General features: G+C 43.3%; 2 protein-coding genes across 5 annotated transcripts in view; one reads left to right on the top strand and one right to left on the bottom strand.

Annotated features, from left to right (window-relative positions):
• The first annotated feature begins 325 nt into the window (after positions 1 to 325).
• DNAI7 (dynein axonemal intermediate chain 7) lies at positions 326 to 22,751 on the top strand. Of its 3 annotated transcripts, XM_072999686.2 has the most exons (16): positions 330 to 598; positions 1,946 to 1,963; positions 3,818 to 3,902; positions 5,316 to 5,407; positions 8,065 to 8,166; positions 8,743 to 8,880; positions 9,542 to 9,688; positions 11,373 to 11,476; positions 13,381 to 13,660; positions 15,901 to 16,012; positions 16,773 to 16,936; positions 17,813 to 17,963; positions 19,521 to 19,735; positions 20,265 to 20,435; positions 21,579 to 21,692; positions 22,330 to 22,751. In XM_072999686.2, the coding sequence occupies exons 1-16, from the start codon at positions 596 to 598 to the stop codon at positions 22,603 to 22,605; spliced, it is 2,172 nt and encodes a 723-aa protein (XP_072855787.2). In that variant the 5' UTR covers positions 330 to 595; the 3' UTR covers positions 22,606 to 22,751. The 3 variants fall into 3 exon arrangements, with proteins under 3 accessions (XP_020656728.3, XP_072855787.2, XP_072855788.2); XM_020801069.3 differs by lacking the exon at positions 20,265 to 20,435 and having other exon boundaries at positions 326 to 598; XM_072999687.2 differs by lacking the exon at positions 1,946 to 1,963 and having other exon boundaries at positions 351 to 598.
• The window catches only part of IRAG2 (inositol 1,4,5-triphosphate receptor associated 2), a 61,414-nt gene continuing 59,689 nt past the window's right edge, over positions 22,610 to 24,334 (bottom strand). For both annotated transcript variants that reach the window (XM_020801068.3, XM_020801067.3), the window contains one exon: positions 22,610 to 23,367. In XM_020801068.3, coding sequence (XP_020656727.3) covers positions 23,124 to 23,367 — 244 coding nt within the window. In that variant the 3' untranslated portion in view covers positions 22,610 to 23,123. The remainder of the gene's footprint in view (positions 23,368 to 24,334) is intronic.

Raw genomic sequence — 24,334 nt, 5'->3', positions numbered from 1 at the left:
CCACTGTCTCTCCTGCAAAGTAGTTTTCAGTTTCTACGTCTCTAAAGGGAAAAAGCCAAGTCGTCGAAAACAACTCGGAAATGTATGTGGGAGACAAAAGAACTGTGCCCCAACTTGTAACAGGCTCGCGCAAGGGAGGGGGCTGCTGCGCATGCGTGGAACAATGATCTAGATTGATTCTAGGGGCGAAGTCTACGGCTAAAGTCTAAGCGTTACTTCCGGATTACATTTGACCACCCCCTGCAGAGCAACAGACACGTGATTTACACAAACTTCAGTTCCACGTGTCCCCGCCTTGTTAGGCCTGTCCGGAAATTTTTTTTTTTTTGGAGCGGGAGAAGTTCATCGATTGACCTTTTAGAAAGGTCAAAGAAATTTTTATCTTTTCACGGTGACTTTCAAAGGCCTCTCAGGAGTTTATTTCGGAACCGGAAGTGTATATGTGCAGTTTTGTTCCTTTCCTCTTTATGGAGGACTTTAAACCCACCCCGAGGGGGCGGAGGGAGAAGCGAGTGGGCGGGGCTCGTTGCCGGGGAAACCGAGGGGCGGGAGCTGTAAACAACTTTTGGTCCATCTCTTATCTGGAGGCGGCGAGATGGTGAGACGCCTCTGATCTATCCTGTCTCCCCTCCCCCCTATAAATTTGCATAAATTTGCATTTGCAATTCTTGCTAGGTTGCGTCATTTTATTGCCTGCTTCCATATTTATTTATTTATTTATTTATTTATTTATTTATTTATTTATTTATTTATTTATTTATTTATTTATTTATTTATTTAGCAAGCTATGTTCCCAAGACAGTTTGCATGCTTGCATTTTATTGCCTGCAAAACTGTGGGTTTTAAATTCGGTGTCGTTTACCTTTCAGTGAAATAAGTTTTTCTTTTAAGGTTTTAAATTCTGTGAAGATAAATATACTTATTTGAGGTTTTTTTAAGTCAATTAAATTTTGCTGCAAAATGTTCAGTGGAGTTGGGCAGATCAAGTGACGTATCCACTCCCACTCTCCAAGTTTATAAATTCAAACTGTATTTTATGGACTAGCCATAGGGGTAGACAATTAATTTCTATTAAATCTGAACTCTGTTCGGGGGCCGAACCAACTTTACTTAAAACTAAAATGAAACAGTGATGTTATGATTGTTTTTATTTTAAACTTGTTAATCTTCACAAGTACTAAAGAGGTTTTTTGCGGTATGTTAAAGATAAGCAACTGATCAACTTTAGACAAAAAGCTATAAATGGTTTTGATGTCCGGCGGGCTGGACAGGAGCGGCTCGAGGGCCGTATGTGGCCCTCGGGCCACACTTTGCCCAGGTCTGGACTAGCATCATAATTTCATCCTGCTTTTCCTCCAAGAATGCTCAGAATCGAAGGTCTCGTACTCTCATCCATATTATCCTCACAACAAGCCTGTGAGGTAGGATAGACCTTGACCACATGTGTTTACTGGCCCCAAATTGTCCAGTGAGAATTTGAACCCGAGACTCTCCAGTTTCTCTCACTAAATCTGCTACATTTGCCTACATACACCAGCTTCATGTCCTAGGGGTACTGGGCAGGGATAAAGGTGCAGAAATTATAAACATTTCCCCAGAGAAGCCTCTGATCAAACGATGCTGCTTTCCGCATATGTGGGACTCCGTGTCTAGCATTTGCATGCGCTCATGTGCTGCCACTGCAAATGTCCAAGAGTGGAACAAATCAGTGTTTTGGATGTGTCAAGCAATCAAACCGTTATGAAGGATTTCTCAGTTCTGAAGTTTTTTAGGACTAGTTGAAATTGTAAAATAATGTTTGAAAAATGTATTGTTTCTTCAAAGCTTGAAAAGTCATAGGGGGCTGGCATTTTTGAGATTTGCATTCCATCTTGAAAATTTAATCACAGTATAACTATTGTACTTTTTTTTGACACTTTCTCTTCTTTCTCCTTTCAACATTTAGGGTCCAAAAAAGAAAAAGGTAGGTAGGTAGATAGATAGATACAGAAACAGAAAGACAGATAACTAGATCAACTAAGTGGCCAGTGGATCAGCTGTATCCTCACCATAAAATGTATATTATAGTACAAATATTAAATATTGATGTTAATATTGCTGTTTCAGTGTATACCTGATATTTCTGTAAGTGAAGTTTTCAAACAGAGATATATAGTATTATTCTCTAATATCTGCATCAATTGGACATTTCTATAAGGAAATGTCCCATTGATTCCCCCCCCCCCCATTGATGTAGATAATAGAGAATAATATATCTCAGTTTGAGAATTGTGTGGCCAAATGTTATGGTCATGGGTGAAATTTATATCAGCAGACTCAACGAGCAAATTTCACCTCCAAAAAGTTCAGTCCCTTTCTCTTGCAGTAGTGAGATTTCCTGTCTTTCTGAGATTTCCAGCTTTTCTTGCCTTGTTCTGCACAAGAAATGACCAAATCATGTACAACATGATGCCCTTTCTGGAGAATCCTGTGCTGATTAAAAATACCATACTGCACAAGAATTGTAATACTCCTGTGCAGCTTGACATTTCTTGTACCTTTTCTGGATGAATCCTGCATAGGAAAGAGGCCATCCTTCACAGGAATTGTAACAATCCTGTGCAGCTTTGCACTCGTTCCAGAAAAAAATGACCATGAAGCTTCTGAAAATTGCTGCCAGATTTCCTATGAGGTTTTTTTTTGTGTGTGGTGGGGATTTCCCACAGAGAAACGCAAGTACAGCAACATTTGTGGAAGACCCTTAGCGAAAAAGGCAAACAGTCTTCTTGAATCAGGATTAGTGGGGGAGGACATGTTTGAAATGTTACTGGCAAGAACAAAATATATGAAGGTTCACTTGTCCGGATCCAAATCGGACCACAGAGCATATGTCGGCTATTGCTTGGACGGAGAAAAATTTAGACCTGTGAGCTGAGCTCCCGCCGGAAGCAAAACAGCCCAGAAACAGAGTATTCCTTGTCATAAGAACGACGACTCATTGATTTTGGCTGCAGAGCCAGAAGTTGGGAGTTCAGTTCCCCAGTGTGCCTCCTTGACTCAATGATCCATAGGGTCCCTTCCAGCTCTACAGTTCTGAAATGATGTTGATGATTACAGTGTTGGAGCAGGGATGGGACAATACAGCCGCTTTGGCCATTCCCTCCTACCATACTATCATGGCTGAAAGCCTTAGCTTGGAGGAGAAACCCACATTAATTTAGAACAGTGGAATACACCATGCCAGAAAAAATGCCTCTATGGCACAAGGGGAGAGAAAGTGAGACACTTCATTTTAAGAGCAGAGTATAATTCCTCACAGAGGACTCTAAAACTGCTAGTATATTATCTCCTGTTTTTAGAGGGGAAACCATGGGAAAACATAGAACCATCCAGTTTCGGGGCTTATTTGATGGTTTCAAATCAATGAAGGAAGTAGAATCAAAGTGATAAGTAATGTTACTGTGTTTAAAATGTGTGGGTATTCCCTTACATGTATTGTATACTGAAAGATATGGCACATGGTTTTATTCCAATGTCGGTTTGGAATAAATGAGAAAAAATTAGTTGAATCTCTGTCGTGTTGTGGATTTAAAAAAAAATAACGCTTAATGGTTGAAATCCTGTTGGATAGCTGCAAAGGCATAACTCAGCCTTACAATATACCTATGGTAGCTGCAAACCTGGAAAGACAGAAGTGCTGTCCACAAAGCGTATCCTCCAGCGCAGTGCACCATTGTTCAAAATAGGAATCACACAACCAATTCGACAACTTGTGCAATCTTTAGATTCTAGGCCATGTGTCTCATTTCTTTCTTTTTAATTCATTCCTTGTTTTCAGTCGGCTGGGGGTAAAAAGAAAATCAGCAAGGCTGAAAGATTGCGGCTCCTAAAAGAGGAGGAGGAAAGAAGACTGTTTGAAGAAGGTAAAGTGCAGTTTTGCACCATCTTCAGTAGGCAAAATATACGCAATAGGATTATTGTAAAGTGATTTATGACTCAGATGTTTTATGACCAGCTCTCCTGCAACATTTTCACTGGAAAAGAGAAACGTGGGATGGTGGTTACACTCGTGGAAGAGAGGGAGAGAGCAGAACTGACAGAATACTTATAACTGAGAGGGCCTTCTCTGTGGCAGCTCCCAACTTATGGAATGCTGTCCAATGGGAGGTAGCTTAGGTTGCCCCGCCCCTTTTAATCCTTCCATTAACCATTGAAGACCCACTTCTTTAAGCAGGCTTTTAACAATCACAACTGAGTCACTGAAAGCCATTTTTAGCTGAGCTTTCAAAGTCTGAAATGGCTTTCACCGTTCAGTTTTTAATGTTTCTAACTGTTCGAGCAGTACGGCAATGGAACCAATTACCTTGAGAGGTGGTGAATGCTCCCAACACTGGAGGCATTCAAGAGAAACTTAGATAATCACCTGGCAGATCTCCTTTGATTTGTATTCCTGACTGTAGTCTAGACTGGGTCTGGACCAACAGACTGGGGAGAGAGCGAGAGCATGATCAATATTGGCATTTGTGCATCTGGAACAGTAGTTCCCAAACACAGTTCCCCAGATGTGTTTGTTGGTCATTCCCAGAATCCCTGATTATTGGCCATGGCTTCAGAGATTTGAAATCCAGCAGTAACTATGGTAAACCAGCTTTGGGAACCAGTGCTCTTCTGAGATAATAGCAATCTTGCATGCACTAACACTGGGTATCAGTGGGAGGGTGCTTTACAGCCTAATGGAATTGCCCTTTGTTCTTTAACTTGATTGGTCAAGTTGTTTTTCCACCTCTGGTATTTAAGACAAGCCCCTGCCCTACTCTTCCGTTTATTTCTTGGCTTCCATTGTTTGGCTGATAGCCCTTCTTCTTCCTCTGACCATCTTTCAAGCAGCAAGTGTGCATGGTCTCCTGCATGCTGGAGACTCTATTTCCCCCTTTTTCCTTCTGACTGTAACTACAGATGGTTATTGTAAGTAAAGATAAACCTTTCCCCCTAATTTAAATGGTTCTAGAGTGATTTTTACCATATGAAGTGGTAGTTTGTGTGCAAACCAGGGAAGGTGTCGTGAGACCAGGTTGAGCTCTTCACATTTCTGTGTGTTTTTTCTGCCTTATACTCTGCTAATTAAAAGGATTACAGTAACCAAATTCTAAAAAACTCCCTTTTTGGACAAATTTCTCAAATATATTCTAAATACACAAATACCCATATAAGTTATGTTTCTTTCCCAAATACCTTGATTTTGGTTTGCTAGCTACAAAATCATGATAGCAAATAATTGGTAGAAATCCTATTATTTATTTTCATTCCATTGTTTGCATTCTCTCATTTTTTTTCAGAGCAAGCCCGACTACGTGCTGAACTAGAAGAAGCTGCAAGGCTTGAAAGGGAACAGCTTGAAAGAGAGAAGAGAGAACGTTTGGAGGCCAAAGTTAGTTAACACACCATTTGCTGAACATTTTTTGAGAGCTACGTACATGGGCCATGTTTCAGTGTCAGTAACCCAGTTAAGATGAAATGGGAAATCATAGCTTCCTGCAAAGTATTTGAGGCTTCACAATCCTCAGCTTGCGTCTTCTCTTCTCCCTTTTGTAGGACTGTGAAAAGGAGACCAGAACATTTCTTTACCCTGTTCAAACAAACCAGTTGCTTCACATATCAGAACTCAAGAAGCTGTAGTGGATTAGAACAAACCAAAGTTTGGAAAGGTTACATTTTTGGACTACAGCTCCCAGAATTCCCCTGTCAGCATGACCCATGCTGATTTGAGGATTATGGGCACTGTAGTCCAAAAAGTAAATTTTCTTAGTTCTAGAACAAGCCAGGATCAAATCATGGTTTCAAATACAGTGGGGTCTTGACTTGAGAACTTAATCCGTATTGGAAGGCGGTTCTCAAATCAAAAAGTTCTCAGGTCAAATCTGCATTTCCCATAGGAATGCATTGAAAACCATTTGATCCGTATCTGCTCTTTTCCGTCCATAGAAACTAATGGGAAGCTGCTATTCCACCTTTGACCACTAGAGGGGGATATTTTGTTTCTTTTTTTCTTAGGTCAAGAAAGGTTCAGGGAAGGCAGGGAAAATACAGTCCAGGCAGTTCAGTACCAGGCAGTCCGAAGACTGCCTCCCAATCCACTCTCTAAACAATGGGAGGAGTGAGGAAGCAGACAGGCACCCTTTTCACTGGCCAACAGTTAATTGAAAGTTCAAATTTTGCACTTTCCCTGCCTCCCACGTGGTTTTTTTCAGTTCTTAACTCAAATCTAAGTATGTAAGTCAAGTCAATATTTTCCTATGAGAGTGGTTCTTAAGTCAAAATGTTCTTAACTCAAGCCGTTCTTAAGTCCAGACCCCACTGTAATAGCTTGTTAAATCAAACTATAGTTAATTGAGTGCAGAGGCGATGGCGGCTTGTTTGAAAGTAGAAATAGAAGCTTCAGATATTCTCCATGCAGCCATGAAAGAAAATGGGAGAGGAATAGGTGATCTGTGAACTCAAGGCCTGTCCAGGTTGATTCTTCTAAGCCCAAAATCATGATTTCCTATTACACTCAGAATAATCCCTTGTCAGTTCATTATGGGAACAACAGCTTCTACATTTTCTTAGCTTTTCATGTTCAGTTGACATTTAATGTTGATCGAAATTGCCAGCTGCTACCACCAGACAGTAAGCTGGATAAATCCTCAGTGAAAGTTCTTTTGCATGACTGGAAATCATACCGAGTACACAATCTAGCAAAAAGTAACTGAGAGGAACATCAAGGTTATTGTGTGTTCAACTGCCTCTAGTTCCTCCAACAGAGACATTGTTAACAAAATGAATTGTACAATTAAAACGACACTGCAATCTGAAGCAAATTTACTCCAAAGTAAGACCTAGTGATTTCTATGGCTCTTGCTTTGTAACAAGAGTGGTTAGAAAAGCAGCAGAAAGCTACGCAGTCTTTTTCTGATAACCAGAAATAGGAGCAATTGTGCCATAGGTTGAAAGCGATGTACCACAATTTCAACGCTTGGAAAAGTTATTCCTGCGGTTGGAGCTCTCAAAATCCCCCAGCCAGCAAAGTCAGCATCATTTCCAAGTTAATTTTCCATGGGTTTGATTCCACTGGAAAAGAAAATGCTGTTGTACCACATTCAGCTTAAAAACAACAACAACGGAAGAACAGTTTATTTTGCCAAGGAAATGTCTTTTCTGGTTGGAAAGCAAGCTAAAATACTGTTCTGCTTGTTCTAAATGCCAGATGCTGGTCCTCACAGAGACACCTGGTAAGAGCAGGGGCGAAGGCATAGCGGAAAACCTTCTGCTGCCATCATAACTACTGAGAACAATAATTAAAAAAAAAAAAAAAAATCACTGTCGCCTCCATCAATAAGCTCCTAAATATTGCAAAGATGTTCTGGTCCCCATTTAAATTATTGAAATCCCTCCCTGATGCCTTTGGCCTCATTCAAATAAGGTGGTGAAATTAGAGGACAAGTTCCAGGGAAACTAGATTTTAGCTGAATATCAGGAAAAACTTCTTAACTCTTAGAGCAGTGCGATGATGGAACCAATTACCTCAGAAGGTAATGTTGAAATATGAAATATTGTACACGAAGGCAATAGGAACGTTTTTGGTTAATCGGATACTGGATTGTCTTATAAATAACACTTGAGTTGTTAAATGTTATCCCTCTGTTTTGTGTCCTGTCATTTTAGACTCTTGATTTTCTTTATATGAAAAGTGCTTTGAGAGTCTTTTCAGTGGTAGAATGAGTATAAATATGACAAATAAATACGCAGTGGCTAGAATCCTATTACTTGCATCTGCCAGTCTGTCAGTATACATCTCAGCAGTGACCTGGCCATAATTAGGAAGTTGGTGTCTTCATTTGTTGTCATGCCCTAGTCACTGGACTTGGTGTACAGCAGCAAATGCTTACACTGACATCTCAACTAGCAGCAACTCACCGCTGACAGTGATCTTAATACTGGGCTCATGGTTCAACAGGATGCTGGCCAAAAAATACTGTATAATCATTTGTCATTCATAGTGCAGATTATAATGAAAGGAAATGAACTGCCTGGTTATGTTCCACACAGGATGAAGAACGCAGAGGGATTGAACTTGCTGAACTTCAGGTGTTAGAAGAAAACTTTTTCACAGCGAGCCAATTGAAGATGAAATCAAGAGCCCTTGCAAAGGTAAGTTTTGGAGTTATATGGCCCTCTGTTAATAGACCACCAGTGACTTAACTTTGGGTTAAGAAAAAAAATATTTTTGAAGGCTGGGTATCTCATGCGGCTTCTGCATCACTGATGGAAGTGAGCAGAGCTGGGTAGAGCTAGTTCAATGGATGACAATGCTAAAAAGTCACCTTTTTGGACTTACAGCTGGGCATGCTGGAGGATTTCTGATAGTTGTAGTCAAGAAAGCCCTGGCATTTCCAAGCGTTGGTCCTTCTGATCTCTACTAGCTAGTGCAGTCATTCCCAACCTGGGATCCCCAGATGTTCTTGGATTAAAACTCTCAGAAGCCTTCACCCCTAGTTGGGCTGGCCAGGATTTCTGGGAGTTGCCATCCGAGAACATCTGGAGACCCCAGGTTGCGAAGGACTGGGCCAGTAGATTCTAGTTGTACAGCCCCGAAAAATAAACTTATTCACTCTGGAAGTGAGTCCTCATGTGAGGGCAGGGAAACATAAACCCTGTTCTTTCCTATCATTCACCTTCTCTTTCTCTGTTCATACTGCAGTGGGTATATATCTTCTTTCTTCCTAGTGGAAACATTACACTGGCTGTGATGGGAGTCCAGATCCAACAGTGGCCCAAGAAATCAATACCTTCATAAGCTTGTGGCGAGAGGATAAAAATAACGATATCTACAATGTTATTGAAACTGGCAACAGGGTGCTGGAAGTAAGTCTCAGTTGGTATTTTCTGCAGTATTCATGCATTTCCCTCCCTGTGGTTTGTCAAATGGCAGAATACAAAACGGTCAGTGCAGGGGACCTGTGAAAAGCAACGTACTGTGTAGCCAAGGAAGGTTTGTTAGGGAGAGAAGACATGAATGGCAGGTGAGTTCTATCACATGTTTCTTTGATTCTGTGGAAGTGGCGTTAGTATCGCAACTGCAGGCAATGGAGAGGCCAAATGTGACGGACTAAAAACGCAGAAGAAACAATCAAGTGGAGATCCAGACGTGTGTGAAACTGCAACTTCTGTTGAAGCTGAAAGTTAAGAAAGGTTAAGCAAACCTTACAATTGGGAGTAGGGAAACGGATTGCAACAAAACAAGAACAAAACACCTCTTGGGCGGCCCTGGTTGCTGAGATCAGGTTTATACCCTGGCAGGCTTCTGGGAGCATTGTTGTGCTAGGAAGTTTGGCCCAACAAGAAAGAACCTATCACAAAAGAAATTAGCCTTTCCCTGTTTCTCAGTGCTTGGCAGAAACTGGGAGAGGAGAGTGTCTTCCAAAATGCTCTTGGTGGGCCACAAGTTGGCTACACTTCCCTAAAATCTAACATCCTGAATTTCTTATGTTCATCTTATCAACTAATAGAAAGTAATCTCTTCTAGTTAATTGAGAAGTTGGAATTGTGCATATTGGACACACCTTTCCATGAACTAACTCCAAGTGAAGTCAGTCAGTACCAAGACACCATTATCCAGCTGCAGTCCCTTCTTCACCAGAAATACAAAGAAGCAACGGAGGAACTGCTGAAGGTAAGCAGATCCTGGAATTGTTTCAAGTCTTCAAGTTAGATTAAGACCTGGTTTTAGTTGGATGTCAGCTAATCAGGCCTGGTAGTTATGCGAAAGACTACATGGGCTCATCTAAACAAGGTGTGTTGCTTGGATTGGAACTGTGATTACTTTCCTCCAAATATCCAAAATGACTTACTCCAAGCATCCATGCCTCTTTTAATGTTTCCTTAAATGTAATCCAAGTTGTCACACTGACACTACTCTCTTTTCCTCCTCCAACTCCCCTTCCTATCAACCTGTCTCTACCCCTTGGAAGGGATATGCACAAGTCAACGGGGAAGAGGGGAATCCCTTCGGAATTTGAAGAGAATGAAACAGAGGAAGAGTTGCAGGAAACAAATGCCCCAAGGAATATCTGCAGACAATATACATGAAGCAGAGGGCATGAAGTAGCCGTGTTGGGAAGGCTCCCATTTGTAATGTCCCGTCACTCTCCTGTGAAATAGACTGGCTTTTCAGTTAATGCCAAGACGGTGGGAGGGAGTCTTGCCTTTCTCCTTTACTCCATTCTGGAGAGAACCCTCCTGTCACTGACATCACAGCTCATGTCAGGGGAATTCTAATTGGCATGCCCCCATAGGGATAGAAACAAACGAAGACAACAAAGATGTCAAACACACAGAGAGGTGGGGGAGGGAGGAGAGAGAGACGCAAAATAATCCAGAAACAGATGGGAAGAGGGAGGCATTGATTCGATTTTGCAGTAATGTCATGTGGCTACATTAAACAAATCTGAATCAGTGGGCTACAGAACTGCTCCCTGATTTATGCAAAGGGAATGCCTCCCCTGTTAAGTAAACCCCATCATGGTGTCCCACGACAAATTGGTGTCCCACGACATCATGGTGTCCCACGACCATCATGGTGTCCCACGACAACTCTGCTTCTTGGGAGGAAAGTGATGACAAACCTCGACAGCATCTTAAAAAGCAGAGACATCACCTTGCTGACAAAAGTCTGCATAGTCAAAGCTCTGGTTTTTCCTGTCATGACGTATGGAAGTGAGAGCTGGACCATAAACTAGGCTGACTGCCAAAGAATTGATGCTTTTGAATTGTGGTGCTGGAGGAGATTCTTGAGAGTCCCCTGGACTGCAAGGAGAACAAAACTATCTGTTCTGAAGGAAATCAACCCTGAGTGCTCACTGGAAGGTCAGATCCTGAAGCTGAGGCTCCAATACTTTGGCCATCTCATGAGAAGAGGAGACTCCTTGGAAAAGACCCTGATGTTGGCAAAGTGTGAAAGCAAGAGGAGAAGGGGACGACAGAGGATGAGATGGTTGGACAGTGTCATTGAAGCGACCAACATGAATTTGACCAAACTCCGGGAGGCAGTGGAAGACAGGAGGGCCTGGCGTGCTCTGATTCATGGGGTCATGAAGAGTCGGACATGACTTAAGGACTAAACAACAAAAACAAAGCAACTCTGGGAATATCCCATAGATAGGATGAGAGAAATCATTAGCCGTGCGAGTGTGATGAATCTTCGTGGAAGGCAGAGAAAGGCATTGGCCATTCACATAGCAACCAGCAATATTCAATCCTGCTGTATGTTCGCCCTCAGTTTTCAAAAGTTGTGGCGAATTTGTGCTACTTTCATTCAGCCCCAGACTTTAACCTCTCTGTTTTAATGCTTTTCGTAGCAAGCCAGCAGTTACGCAGAATCTGAAAGTGGAAACATGGAGGTTGTCATTAAAAAGAAGAACATTACCCTGTGTGTTTGGGCAAACCTCAAGAAGAATCCAAGGTACAGCCGGGGGCGATGCAAGATTATTCTTAGGGCGCATGAGCCGCTGGAACTTGATTTGGTCTCATGTTCCCATAAGAGAGCATTGGTGAAAATGAATGGATGGGACGCCGTCATTCACAAAATGATGGTAATGTTAGAATTAGCCTTGTATTCTGTTGGAGAACCTTCTCCTTTGACATTAAATTCTTTATACCTGACTGTCCGAAATGGATGTCTTCATATTGGATTGCAACTCCCAGCATCATCAGATGGGCTGGCTGGGGATACTGGTACCCTGTTTCCCCGAAAATAAGACCAAACCTGAAAATGAGCCCTAGTAAGATTTTTCAGGATGCTCATCATATAAGCCCTACCCCAACAGTTAAGTGAAACCCCGCCCTCCACCCTTGTGCAGCAACTAGAAGATGACATGACTGTATTTGAATAAATGTAGATCGTTGTACATGAATAGAACATCCCCTGAAAATAATGTTTTTTGGAGTAAAAATTAATATAAGACCCTGTCTTATTTTTGGGGAAACACAGTAGTTGATATTCAACAGCTGGAGGGCATGAATGTGGGGAAAGTTTAACCGATGCTTCAAGCATCATTTCATGATCCAGCTTTTTCCTGAATGCTGGAATAGAGGATGCTGCTGTATAGTGCATCAGAGCGTGGTTCTGTCTAGCCCAACTCTGGGCTGATAGCAAGGGCTCTGCCGGGTTTCCGGTTGGATTCTTCCCTAGCCCTACTTAGAAATTCTCAGGTATTCCCTGGTGGTCTCTCGCCCAAGTACAAACCAGGCCTGACCCTGCTTAGCTTCCATAATCAGAGAAGATCTGTTTTGTTCAAGTTTCTACAACATTCTAAAGGGACAGTTTTAAAATGAAATGAGCCGCATAGATGACTGTGTGAGCAAATCTCTGTGCTGATTTGGGTTGGTTGGTTGGTTTTATCTAAAAACATTTACCCCACCCATTGAGTGTCAAAGCCACTACGTATTCTGGGCAGTTTACAATCCAGAGTTTCAGTCCTGCCCCATTAAAAGAAAAATTAAAGTACAGTACTGCAGAAAGCTTTGTGCATTTCTTTGTTTCTTATCAATGGAGCATAGCATTTAAAGGTATGCCTCTGATATGCCGCGCATATGGAAGACATTACTTGGTAAAACGGTAAGATGGGGATGGATCTGGGTCACCCAAAACCACCATGCTGCAAGGCAAATGGGCACCTTACTGGGATGCCTTAGTTGGGAGAAAAAAAGGAGGTTGGCTGTGAACTTGACTATACAGATCTTGCAATGGAGAAGGAATTAGGAGCAGAGAGACCTGTGGAATTCATACTGTTGGTAGCAGACCACTGTCAACTCATCCCTGCTTCTCTTTCTAATTTCCATATCTCTTTACTTTAGTAAAGCACTTTGGAATGGGGCAGACTTTAGATTAGGCATCCTTCAGTCTCAAGAGACTATGGTAACATGCTCTGAATGGACATCTTGGAACAACGTCTAGTGTGGCTGAGAAGGCCAATTCGAGAGTGACAATCCCTTCCACACTGAAGACAAATAGAATCTATCCCCCGTCCAGCTCCCTGATTTTGCTGCTTTCAGGACTGCCTCTTGGCCTCGGCCTGCTGGACAAGGGTCTCTTCAAATTGGGAGAGGCCATGCTGCACCACCTGCCTCCAGGCTGAACACTCAGACGTCAAGGTTTCCCATCTATTGAGGTCCATTCCTAAGGCCTTCAGATCCTGTTTGCCGATCTCCTTGTATCGCAGCTGTGATCTCCCTCTGGGGCGATTTCCCTCTGGGCGATTTTTGGGACAGACTATTAGAATGTTTAAATACAGCAGCAGATATACCAGTATTGCAGTTCTTAAAACATCTCTCCTCCCACCCACCCACTTTGTTTCCCACAACCAGATTCCGAAGCCAGTGCTTTTATGATGAAGAGAAGGAACCGTGCAATGGATTTGAACTCCCCAAACCGCTGGCCATTTGCGACATTGCCGTGCGCATCTTGCACACCCATTATGATCACTTGTCTCCTTGCCCAATGTTCCCCAAAGAGCCACCCAAGCTGGAAATGCCAGCCCCCAAACCACTGGTTTCCGTGAGTAGTGTGGAAGGAAAAGGAAAAACGGATCGAACATCTCCCAGCAGAGCGGAAAGCCAGTCGGATGCAACTGCAGATAGAACAAGGGTAAGGTCGGGGTTAGTGGAGGAGAGAGTAGCATTAATATAGCATAGCAAATAAGAGGTTCCCTAAATCAAGAGGTACAGAGTACTCTTGCCCGAGCGATAAGAACACAAGTAGACCTCTGTGGCACCTTTGTTGCCTGTGTGATTCAGCATCCTGTTTTCCACTATTGCCAGCCAAATGCTTATAGGAAGGCCAAAAGCATGGGATGAAGTAAGTCAGATTCTTCTACTTTTACCTCTCCCCTAGGAACAGGTATTCAGAATTATAGTTTCTCTAATGCTCATAGAATTACAGAATAGTGAAGGCCTGATCTTGTGTCGGAATCTGAATGATTTTTTTTCAGCAGTCTGAAAGAATATCCTATAATTCTAGCTGGGATCCAGCAGATGCTCTGAACTCTGATTGGATGAGATATTTTAGCTACCAGTATGGTAACCATCTGTAAACATCCTTGAACTAGGCTTTCAGATGCAATTGCTGCAATAACATCTATAGCATATATGACATAAAATTAATAATAAGCCTGACCAAACAGGGGTGGGAAACCATCTTCCAGCTTCCTCTGGATAATGATGGTACTATTGTTACTTTGCCACCACCATTCATTCCATTTGCAGATTATCCCACCTTAATTCTCCACTTGAAGTCATAGGCTGGTTTTGCTTCAAATGCAAACTTCTAAAAGCATTTTTCTAGCTATATTCTTTGTGGGAAACTGAACACCAGTAGCTTTCTGTTTACAGCAGAGATGGTAAGTCTGGTGAGACATTGGCCATTGTGCCTTTTATAGTTATTCAGGAGAGTGAGATGGGTGGAGGGGTTGCTGAGGAACCTTTAATAAGACTATATTCTAGAGATCGTTTTTTTAATCTTCTACTGAAGAAGTGGTATCTGAAACAGGTCAAAATCTTGTTGAAGGTGTCTGGATGCCTCTTGTTTTGCAGGTAAGGGGTGTGTATACAGGTTTTCTGCCTGCAGAAGTTATACTAGTGGCTAGCAATATTTACTCCTGAGATATCACTTTGACAATATTAGATAATTGGTGTCATTTTGCTCCATTGAGCAAAACTGTAATGAATGTAGGTGTTACTTCTAGACTCCAGTCTGATTTGACAATGATTGCAAATCTGTCTGGCTGTTAAGGTCAGCTTTTCACAGCAGCAAATCTACATAGGTCAGTAAACACCAGAAGTAGAGCCTTTGCAATGGATAACTCCCACTTGCAAGGTTTTGAAAGGAAAAAGCAAAGTGTGCTGCTTATATACTGCCCCATAGTGCTTCAAGCACATTCTGGGTGGTTTACAGTTTGATTATACTGGCTACACATTGTCCCTCCAGTGAACTCAGTCTACCAATCTCAGAAGGATAGAAGGCTGTGTCAACCTTGAACTGGCAACCTGAGCGCATCGGTATTAAACTCAGGTCATGCACAGAGTCTTAACCGCAGTACTGCAGTTTAACCATTGTGCTTGAGGATCCTTAAAATTAATCAGGTTTTAAAGACTCTGCTGTTGATGTCTGCTTTTTACCTGATTAATTTAGTGCACCCCCCCTTCAGCATCCACAGAAGTCGGGTCCTCTTTCACCATCTGTCAAGCAGAAAAGATTGTGATGATCTATTGTTTTGAATCTTGTTTGCTGTTATTTTTATCAACAAGTGTCTCTATTATTTGTAAGCCACCTTCAAAGGATTGGGATCCTGAAAAGGATATAAATTACTGGAATCAATAAATAATTTAAAAAAATGATTCTAGCTGAGACTTCAACATGGAACATTTTTAAATTCTTGCTGCTTTTTGACATTTCCAATGTTCTTTAGTTTATGGTTGTTGTGGGCTTTTTGGGCTCTTTGGCTGTGTTCTGAAAGTTGTTCTTTCTGACGTTTCGCCAGTCTTTGTGGCCGGCATCTTCCTATAGAGATTGGTGAACCATCAGGAACAACAACCTTCAGAACACGGCTAAAGAGCCCTAAAAATCCACAACAACCATCAGATCCCGGCTGTGAAAACCTTCGAGAATACATTCTTTAGTTTAGTTAGTTTTGATGGTATGGTTGAATTGCGGATACCAGGTTATTACTTTTATCTGTCTTGACACTATTTATTTGTGAGCCAGCTTGAGAGGACTTTGAAGTCCTTCTAAGTGGTATATAAAAATCTGAAATAGATAAAAAGCGAAGAGCTGGCCCGCGTTTGTAAAAGGGCCCCTCTTTCCTCACCTCGCTCTCCTCCCGTTTCTAGAGTTTGAGTCACGTCCTCTCCAACGAAGACATGAAGAGCGTTATCCAAGAGACTGAAAATGCCAGCGGCTCTGACACGAGGATCTCTTCCATTATTCAGACGGTTTCCCGAGGTACTTAGGTCAACGTTTTGAGCGCTGAATGACAACCGTCACTTAAAACTGCTTGGCATGGTCGGTCTCCTTCCATGGGGGAGGTGCGGGGGTTATAATGAAATTCCTACCCCATCTTCCAAGGCTGGCCTCAGCCTTGCACCCAGCAGATCCTTTCCTTGAGCTCAAGCTACAAGAAGACAGATTGAGGCTGAATACAAGGAAAAACTTCTCAACTGTTAGAGCAGTATGACAATGGAACCGATGATCTCAGGAGGTGGTGAGTGCCCCAGCCCTGGAGGCATTCAAGAGAAAACTGGACAACCCTCTGTTAGATCTGCTTTGATTTGGATTCCTGCAATGGGCAGGGTGGGGGTGGTGAGGGTTGGACTCAATGGCCTTGTAGGTCCTTTCCAATTCTATGATTCCATGATTCCTCTTGGAGGCTTCTTTCTGCTTTCTGTCAAGGGTTTCCAGTGCTTCTCTTAACTGCACCAACGCAATTACTGAGGCACATGTTTGCACTAGGGGCTGTTTCCGTCCCCTGATCCTCCTTGTTACCCTCCTCTGAACTTGCTCCAGTTTATACACCTCCTCCTTAAAGCAGGGTGCCCAGAAATGGGTAACCTGACCTTTTTAAATAGGTAGAAAGGACCAGTAACCAACATGAGGCACAGCCTCAGGCTGCCTGTTTAGAAGTGGGAGGAACAAACAAGAGAGCTGCCTGTAATGCATTAGAACCAGTGTTAACACCAAGCCATGGGTCGTTGTTGTTTTCCAGCTCAGGTTTCATCATTGCACATCCCAGAGGTCACAGAACTGGAGCCTCTTGAGGAGTTTGTGGTGGATCTGCACCAGTTTATGCCTGTGGGTGGCGTCTACCATTTTGATGCGCTGAAACTCCCGCCTCAAGCCAAGCAAGTCAAAGGGTGGACCATGGTGGAAGTAATTGTCATCCTGCTGCTCATCACAAGGGAAGGGAAAGCAGGCTGGGTTGACAAAAAGTGTATAACATGAAGGAAGAGAGTTATGTAGAGCTCAGGAGGTCCAGGTTGTAAGATGTTCCCAGGCAGCTGTTATTTCTGCAGGGTTAGGTGCTTAAGTTATATCATTGTTGTTAAAGGTAAAGGTTCCCCTTGACATTTAATCCAGTCGTGTCCGGCTCTAGGGCACAGTGCTCATCCCTGTCTCCAAGCCGTAGAGCCAGCATTTGTCCATAGACCGTTTCCGTGCTCATGTGGCCAGCATGACTAGACATGAAATGCCATTACCTTCCCACCGTGGTGGTACCTATTTATCTACTTGCATTTTTACATGCTTTCAAACTGCTAAGTTGGCAGGAGCTGGGACAAGCGACGGGAGCTCCCTCCGTCACATGGATTCGATCTTACGACATCTGGTCTTCTGACCTTGCAGCACGGAGGCTTCTGTGGTTTAACCCGCAGCGCCACCACGTCCCATTGTTGTTATAGATCTCTGTCTATTTCTGAGCTATCAGATTTCAGTAGGTGTAGTATAGCTACATCTGTACCAGCTATAGTACCAGCTAACAACAAGCCAGTTAAGCATGTAGTTAGGAGAGGAAGAGGCAAAGAAATAAGTTCGGGAAACGAACTGGAGAAATAGGGCTTCCATCAAGCGTTATGGGAACTACAGCACTCTAAATTTTTTTAAAGAAAATCATACGCTACAGTAAATCATATTTTGAAACTAGGAAAGACAAAATTCATTGACATCCTAGATGAAAGCAAAGCCATCCCCAGAGTTGAACCCTTAAATTAAGTTCAAATTGTGTTCCCTTTTTCTCCTTGCTGTTGAAAGATGCTGGATACAGGGTTAGAGGTCTGGCCTTACGTCGCTGTCTGCGAAGAAAACGAAGATCCATCCGCTGTGACCGTTGGGATCACCGTCCGGCTGCTTGACAACGTGATCTACTTTGAAGAGCCTCTGCTTGCGAGATGGGATGCCGCAGGTGCGCCATCTTGGAACAAGTCGCTTGGTTTCTGTGTTTGTCCGCCGAACAAGGCTAATGCCGTGAGAGGTGAAAGTTGTGGGGTGGAGCTCGCAGAGGGGCAGCCCAAGGCCAGACCCTTCCCACTGGGGTTGGCCTTCCCATTTGACAATGGGAAGCAGCTGCTTTTAAGGAGAAGGCTGTCAAGAATTCCCCGGCCACGTTTAACAGATGCCACTGCTTGACGTGGCCCTCCAGAGCTCAGTTCCAAAGGCCAGTCTGTGTGAGGACTCCATTGCACGGACACTGTCCATTTCCCCATGCAGCCCACTCCACAATGGCTGGCTCTGAGGACATCTCAGAAACTGGAGTTTAGAAAAATGGTTGGCTGTGGGGAGAGGTTATGTTGGCTGCTAACCCACCTCAGGCCATGCTTGAGTGGCTCCTGTTTTCCACCTCAGTGCTCTCCACTCACCTGTTCCCTGTTCCAATCTCAGACAGTTTTGAGAGCAGAAGTGAAGCCAGAAGGGAGAAATAAAGGCTTAAGATGTGTGGGAAGGAATTGGTAGGAAGGGGTAAAGCACTTGCTTCTCCCAAAATGTCAACTTCTTGAGCCGGACTAGTTCTGAGCCAAGTCTCCTTCCTCACACTGCTTGCTTTACCATTGTTGAGAAAACACACGTTTGCTAATCAAGGGCATCGCTGATACACATGTAGGTTTCCTTAATTTGCTTTGTTGCCATTGTACATATTTATTTTTGTATTTTTATGACACTCAGACACTTATAATGTTCTAAGATTCACTTAATTTTACTGTATTCATATTACTGTCACCCACTTTGAGGTGGGTGGGAAGGGGCTTGAACTATTTTGAAAATAGTTTCCTGTCCTTCTAGGAGGCTGTCCTTCTACAATCGCTGTAGGATAGAAATGTACCTCATCCCATGGCATCCCCTTTAAAAATGAAGTAGCAACAGGGAAAAACCTTTTCCTAGTTTTCTCAAAGGCTTTCATGGCTGGGATCTGATGTTGGTTGTAGGTTTTTTGGGCTATCTGGCTGTGTTCCAAAGGTTTTTCTTCCTAAATTTTTGCCAGTCTCTGTGGCTGGTATCTTCAGAGAACAGGAGCTAGAACTCTGTGTTCTGTTGCACTGTGTGGGATAGTTGAGGGGTAGTATCCCACACACTACACCAGAACACAGACAGAGTTCTAGCTCCTGTCCTCTGAAGATGCGGGCCACAGAGACTGGAGAAACATTAGGAAGAAAAAACCTCCAGAACATGGCCAAACAGCCCAAAAAACCTACAACCACCATCTTTTCCTAGCTTGTTTAAGCTGAAAAAACACCCTGGGAATTTAGGCTGCCCTTTTTTTTTTGTCATTATCCCTGCCCACCATTTTCATGAAGCACCTGAGAACCTCTGTGAAGTTTAATTTGACTCTCAGACAGAATGAGGTCCCCTCCCCTTGTCCGGAGTAGACAATATTCAAGGACTTTCCCTTCTCTCTCCATTAACACTTGTATGAATTCTCTTCTCATGCCCTGTTGAGATGCTTTTTGGTTTCCTTCCCTTAAAGGCAAATCCTGGAGAACGGATGATATTGGGGAAGTGGTCTACCACATGAAAGAAAAGGAGATCACTTTCAAAATGAATGGCTTCTTCACTGTAACGCTCTTACAGGATGCCCACCTCAACATGCCTTACCAGTCCTGGGAACTTCGGCCCCTTGGAGTTGATGAAGCCATTCTCATCATCTTCACTACCTTTGCCGAGGTGCAGATTCACATCAAGGTACACTAAGATTGGGGTCTGTATTTACTTAGAAGTGTGGTTGCAGTATGTACCTACTCTGTACAGTTTTATTGGGCTGATACCATTTTAACGATCTTGGCTTTTTTTTTTTGTACTGTATTTTTTCATGTATAAGACTATACTTTTGTCTAAAATCTTTAGACTAAAAATTGAGGGTTGTCTTATACACAGAAGCTAAGAGAACAAAAAGAAGTGGAGGGGAAAGCAGGGATCAAAGTGATCTTGCAGGGCTTTGATCCCTTTCCCCCTCCACTTGCTAAGCCCCACTTAGATTTCTTAATTTTAGGTAAGAAAAGTGGGGTGCGTCTTATACATGGGGGCGTCTTATACCAGGAAAAATACGGTATTTGTTTACTACCAGCTGTCTCGATATCTCAGTGGTTTAGGTCTCTGGCTGCTGAGCCAGAGGTTGGGAGTTCGATTCCCCAGTATCAGTCATTGTAAATATTGAAAATTAGGAGCTGGAGGCTCAGCAGGTCATTTGCTGTTTTCTTGCTCTCGGAGGCAGGCCAACCAATGTATGTTAGCTGGAGTCACAACAATGGAAGATACTGATCTGCTTTCCGAGCATAAGGGGAAATGGACAACTCCACTGGCCCTCATGATGTCTCTGAAGCGGGCTGGAATGAACATATTCCCAGCAGAATACTCCTCAAAATATGTCTCCATTAATGCAAAAGTAAGTTGTTTCCAGTCCTTAATTGCCAAAATGCAGTCTGTTGCAAATTTTCGTGGCTGAGGAGCGGTGGTGGTGGGGATCGTAGGGTGAAAGGAAATTATTACATCTCTGTATGGGCCCTAAACTAGGGTCATCTCATGCCCAGACTACTACTGAATTCAGCGTAATACAGTTGGACCCCTATATCTGCTGGGATTGGTTCCAGGCCCCCACAGATACTGAAAACCATGGATACTAGCAAACACTATCATGGTAAAAAGGTAAAAAGGTAATACTAGCATGGTAAAAGGAAAAAAAAAAGAGAGAAATAATATTTTCACATGCATTACCAGGAATGGCCACTAGGGGGTGGCAGAGACCACACTATGTACTATATTTTTCTGTGTATAAGACACTACTTTTTTCTAAAATTATTACATTAAAATTGAGAGGTGTCTTTTACACGGAAGTAAACTGAGACAGCTGAGGAGAGAACAAAACGGCACATACCTTGCCTCTGTAAACAAGTTTCCTTACTGGAGATGTTGATTTTAACTTTGGTTTTATCTGCTGCTGGAGTTTTCATCCTGTTTATTGTCGTTTCCTAGCCGGCTTAGCCTTTTGCCTTCTTCCCTTCTGCATCCTTCGTTTTAAAATGTAATACATAAATGAATATATTTGGGGCACTATTGGCAACAGGATAATGGATAGGATGACTGGGGATAGGAGACAGCCCTCTGGAACTTAAGAATCAATGTTCTTTAATCCCAGCCTTTCAGAAACGGTGTAACCACTTGAGGGTTTCCAGGATATTTGCTTTTTCTGCCCCTTGCTCTGAGGCCGTCGGAACTCAAGGCATGTTCATGGCCATCCCTAAAGCCACAGCCCTGTGCATATGGACTTGAGGGCAAGCGTCAGTTGAATTCAATGGGGCAGAGTTCCCATTTGGAGCAACTGTGTGTCTCACCTACCTGGCTGTTGGATTCTACTGGGGATACATGTAAATATTTTAAGGGTGCTTGCCTTCCGTTGAGCTGGTGCACCAGCAGTGGTTTCCTTAGTCTGGACTCCTTTACGACCCTTCTTCATATTTAAGAGAAAGACTGGGATTATGGTTTTTTTCCCCCCATCACTTTCCTGTTTTTAATCCTCTTGCTTACACAGGCTCTTCTAGCAGAAGTTACTTCTTATCAGCAAATGGCTCTCGTCGCTTCTGCCTTCGCTTTCGGCTGGAGCAAGTGGAATTCGGAAAGCGGAGAGGACAACGTGGTTTTTAAGGTGAAGGTGGATTATTCCTATCTGTGCCTTTCTGTCAGTTTAGCTTCTCTGTGCGCTGTGTAGCTTTCCAACAATGAACCCCAGAAAAGGGAGGTGTATAGATACGTTGGCTGAAATCTCATCCTAAATCACAGTTCAAGTAGCTCCTCTGGATTGGTGGGAATCTGGTGTGTCAGCTGCTCTGTAAGTTCCCCTTATTCAACAGGTTTATGCTAGTTCTGACGTACAACTGGGTTTCATCCGTAGGATGTGAAAGTGAGAGAGAGAGAGAATTGTGTATATATGTGTGTGTGTGTGCAACTGGATTTCAGCTGTAGGATGTGCAAGTAAGAGAGAAAGAGAATTGTTATATATATAACAATTCTCTTTCTCTCTGACTTTCACATCCTACGGCTGAAATCCAGTCGCATATAAAAGTAAGGTGTTCAACAGTCCCAAAATATTGGGAACCTCTCTTGTGCATATATAATTTTTGAATACCTGACTTCTAGCTTCTTGAATCAACCCTGGGAAAACTGAATTTAAGAGTGAATAGGTTTCACCGATTCTCATTTAAGGGAACTAAACCAGGGTTCAATGCCCAGCATATGATTACCCATAACCGAGCTGGTATCTGCTCTTCCCTCTCCTGCGGCAGGCCTGTGAACACCTCACAGACGGACCCGTCCAGGAAGAAAACTGGGCCCTCTATATGTTCAACGGCCAAAGAGCTCAGCGGCTCGAGATCACCGAGGACAGCGATGCCTTCTCCAGAAATATTGCAGAAAACACAGAGTTTCATTCGACGCTTTACCACCTGATCAGAGACGCCAGCAGCGAAGAAGGCCTGCAGCGGGTGAGCCGTGCCCACTGCCTCTTCATAGATACGGTGTACCAGCTGCTCCTCGCTACCAAGCTGCTCACATACGCTTAAGAGGACAGGTGCCACATCAGAACTTTATTGAGTTAAAGACAGGCTTGTCCCTAAAAGAAAAGGTTGAAGGTCTGTGACAGGCTCACACTTTCTGATAGATATAGATATATATATTTTAAAAATAAATAAATACATTTTAAACCATTTATATTCACTCCAAAAGATTTCTTAAAATATATTTTCCAAGATACCCAACAGGATCGGGGGGGGGGAAAGACACGACATTTTAAAAAGTAGTCATTCGGAAGATATATTTTTGCATTGCCAGGAAAACTTGAATACCAATATCTTTTGACCGGCACTGTGAGAAAGGAACTAGTGACAGCTAAGTCACCAAAAATATTAAGATATTCTGTCTCAGAAGTTGCATTATTCTACTTACAGGACCTTGAAGTGTGTTGTAGTTAAACTCTGGAGTTTTCTGTTTCTTGGCACCCACCCCTTCAAAAACCACCCACCCAACTGGTCCCCCAGCTTCATAGTCCACAGAAATCTGTTCTAATCACCACTCGTGAATTTCACACGGGCGGTGGGCCTTGGTGCTGCAGACCGGTATACGGCCACAGGAGCTGCTGCACGGAGGTCCAGGCATCCCCTGTTCCAGCAGGAGCTGCTTCTGCAGGTCTTTGGAAGGAGAAGCCCATGAGGAACGTTGAGAGGACGGCCAGCAAGACAGTCACGATGACCGACGCGTAGACAGCTTTGTTAGCCCTGCAAAAGGAGGTCCCAAGAGAGGAGGTCCAAGAAAAAAGCCTGGTACACCTGTAAGAAAGAAAAAAAAGTGTCACAGAACTGAATGGAGACAGACTCAATTTTGTTCTGTCACCCCTGAGGGCAGTCTTGATAGACCACAGAAAGTTGGGCCTGCATTGGCATGTACTTTGGAAGGATGGAAATCCATGCAAGGAAACCCCACTCAATGGGCGTCATTTCCCTTTCTAATACCACGGTTTTCAAAAAACTTTAGTCCAGTCGCCATCAAAAGTTGGCAAGTCATACAATTTGGAGAAGAAGTAGCCTGGGGGGGGGGATGATAGGGAGAAAAACAGAGGTCAAGGAAGAGGGATCAGAAACAATGGACTCCTGCGATTTAGCACAGAGATGGGCAGTTTCTGCCCCCCCCACGTGCCTGAACTGTAATTCCCATCATTTTGTCCCTACTGGTTATGCTGGCTAGGACAGATGGAAATTACAGCCCAGCCTTCTATGCCTTGTTCCTCGTACCTCTGGAGCTGGCTGTTCCAAAGGGGTGTTTCCGTGAAGGGAGCGTTTGGATGACCTCAAGCAGGCAGCTCCCAAAGGTGTAAAGAAAAGGTCATAGAGGTACTTGATGGAGGTGGGTGATAATATTAGGGTGATCACCAAGGTCACGCTCCTTTCCGTGTATGTTCTAATATCACAGGCCGATGAGCGAACAAGGAGTAGGGACCTCCAAGGTGATCTCAACAGGAGGGAAACTGACACAGAGAGAGGACCAAGACATCTTCTGGATCAGATCAATGGCCTGTCTAGTGCAGGATCCCATTTCCCATGGTAGCCAAAACATAGATGTCTTTAGGAGGTCCCCAAACCAAACATGCAGGAACAGACTTCTTAGAAGCTATTGCTGCTGAACAGCTAGCATACAATCAGTGGGACACTACTTCCCTGTAGCCACCATCCTGACCTGCCACAGCTAGCTCCATTCCCCCATTGCACCCTCTTTTAAAGTCGCCAATAACCGGCCCCT

Source organism: Pogona vitticeps, chromosome 5, assembly GCF_051106095.1.
Source record: "Pogona vitticeps strain Pit_001003342236 chromosome 5, PviZW2.1, whole genome shotgun sequence".
Lineage (NCBI taxonomy): Eukaryota > Metazoa > Chordata > Lepidosauria > Squamata > Agamidae > Pogona > Pogona vitticeps.
Note: the sequence above shows the minus strand (reverse complement) of the source record. Positions and strands in the feature narration are given on the sequence as shown.

Bases quoted from the DNA above. Each gene is read 5' to 3' on its own strand.
- DNAI7 (XM_072999686.2), top strand. The intron at 16,013-16,772 runs GTACTTAGGTCA...GTTGTTTTCCAG, and splicing joins TATTCAGACGGTTTCCCGAG to CTCAGGTTTCATCATTGCAC. The intron at 16,937-17,812 runs GTAATTGTCATC...TGCTGTTGAAAG, and splicing joins AAGGGTGGACCATGGTGGAA to ATGCTGGATACAGGGTTAGA.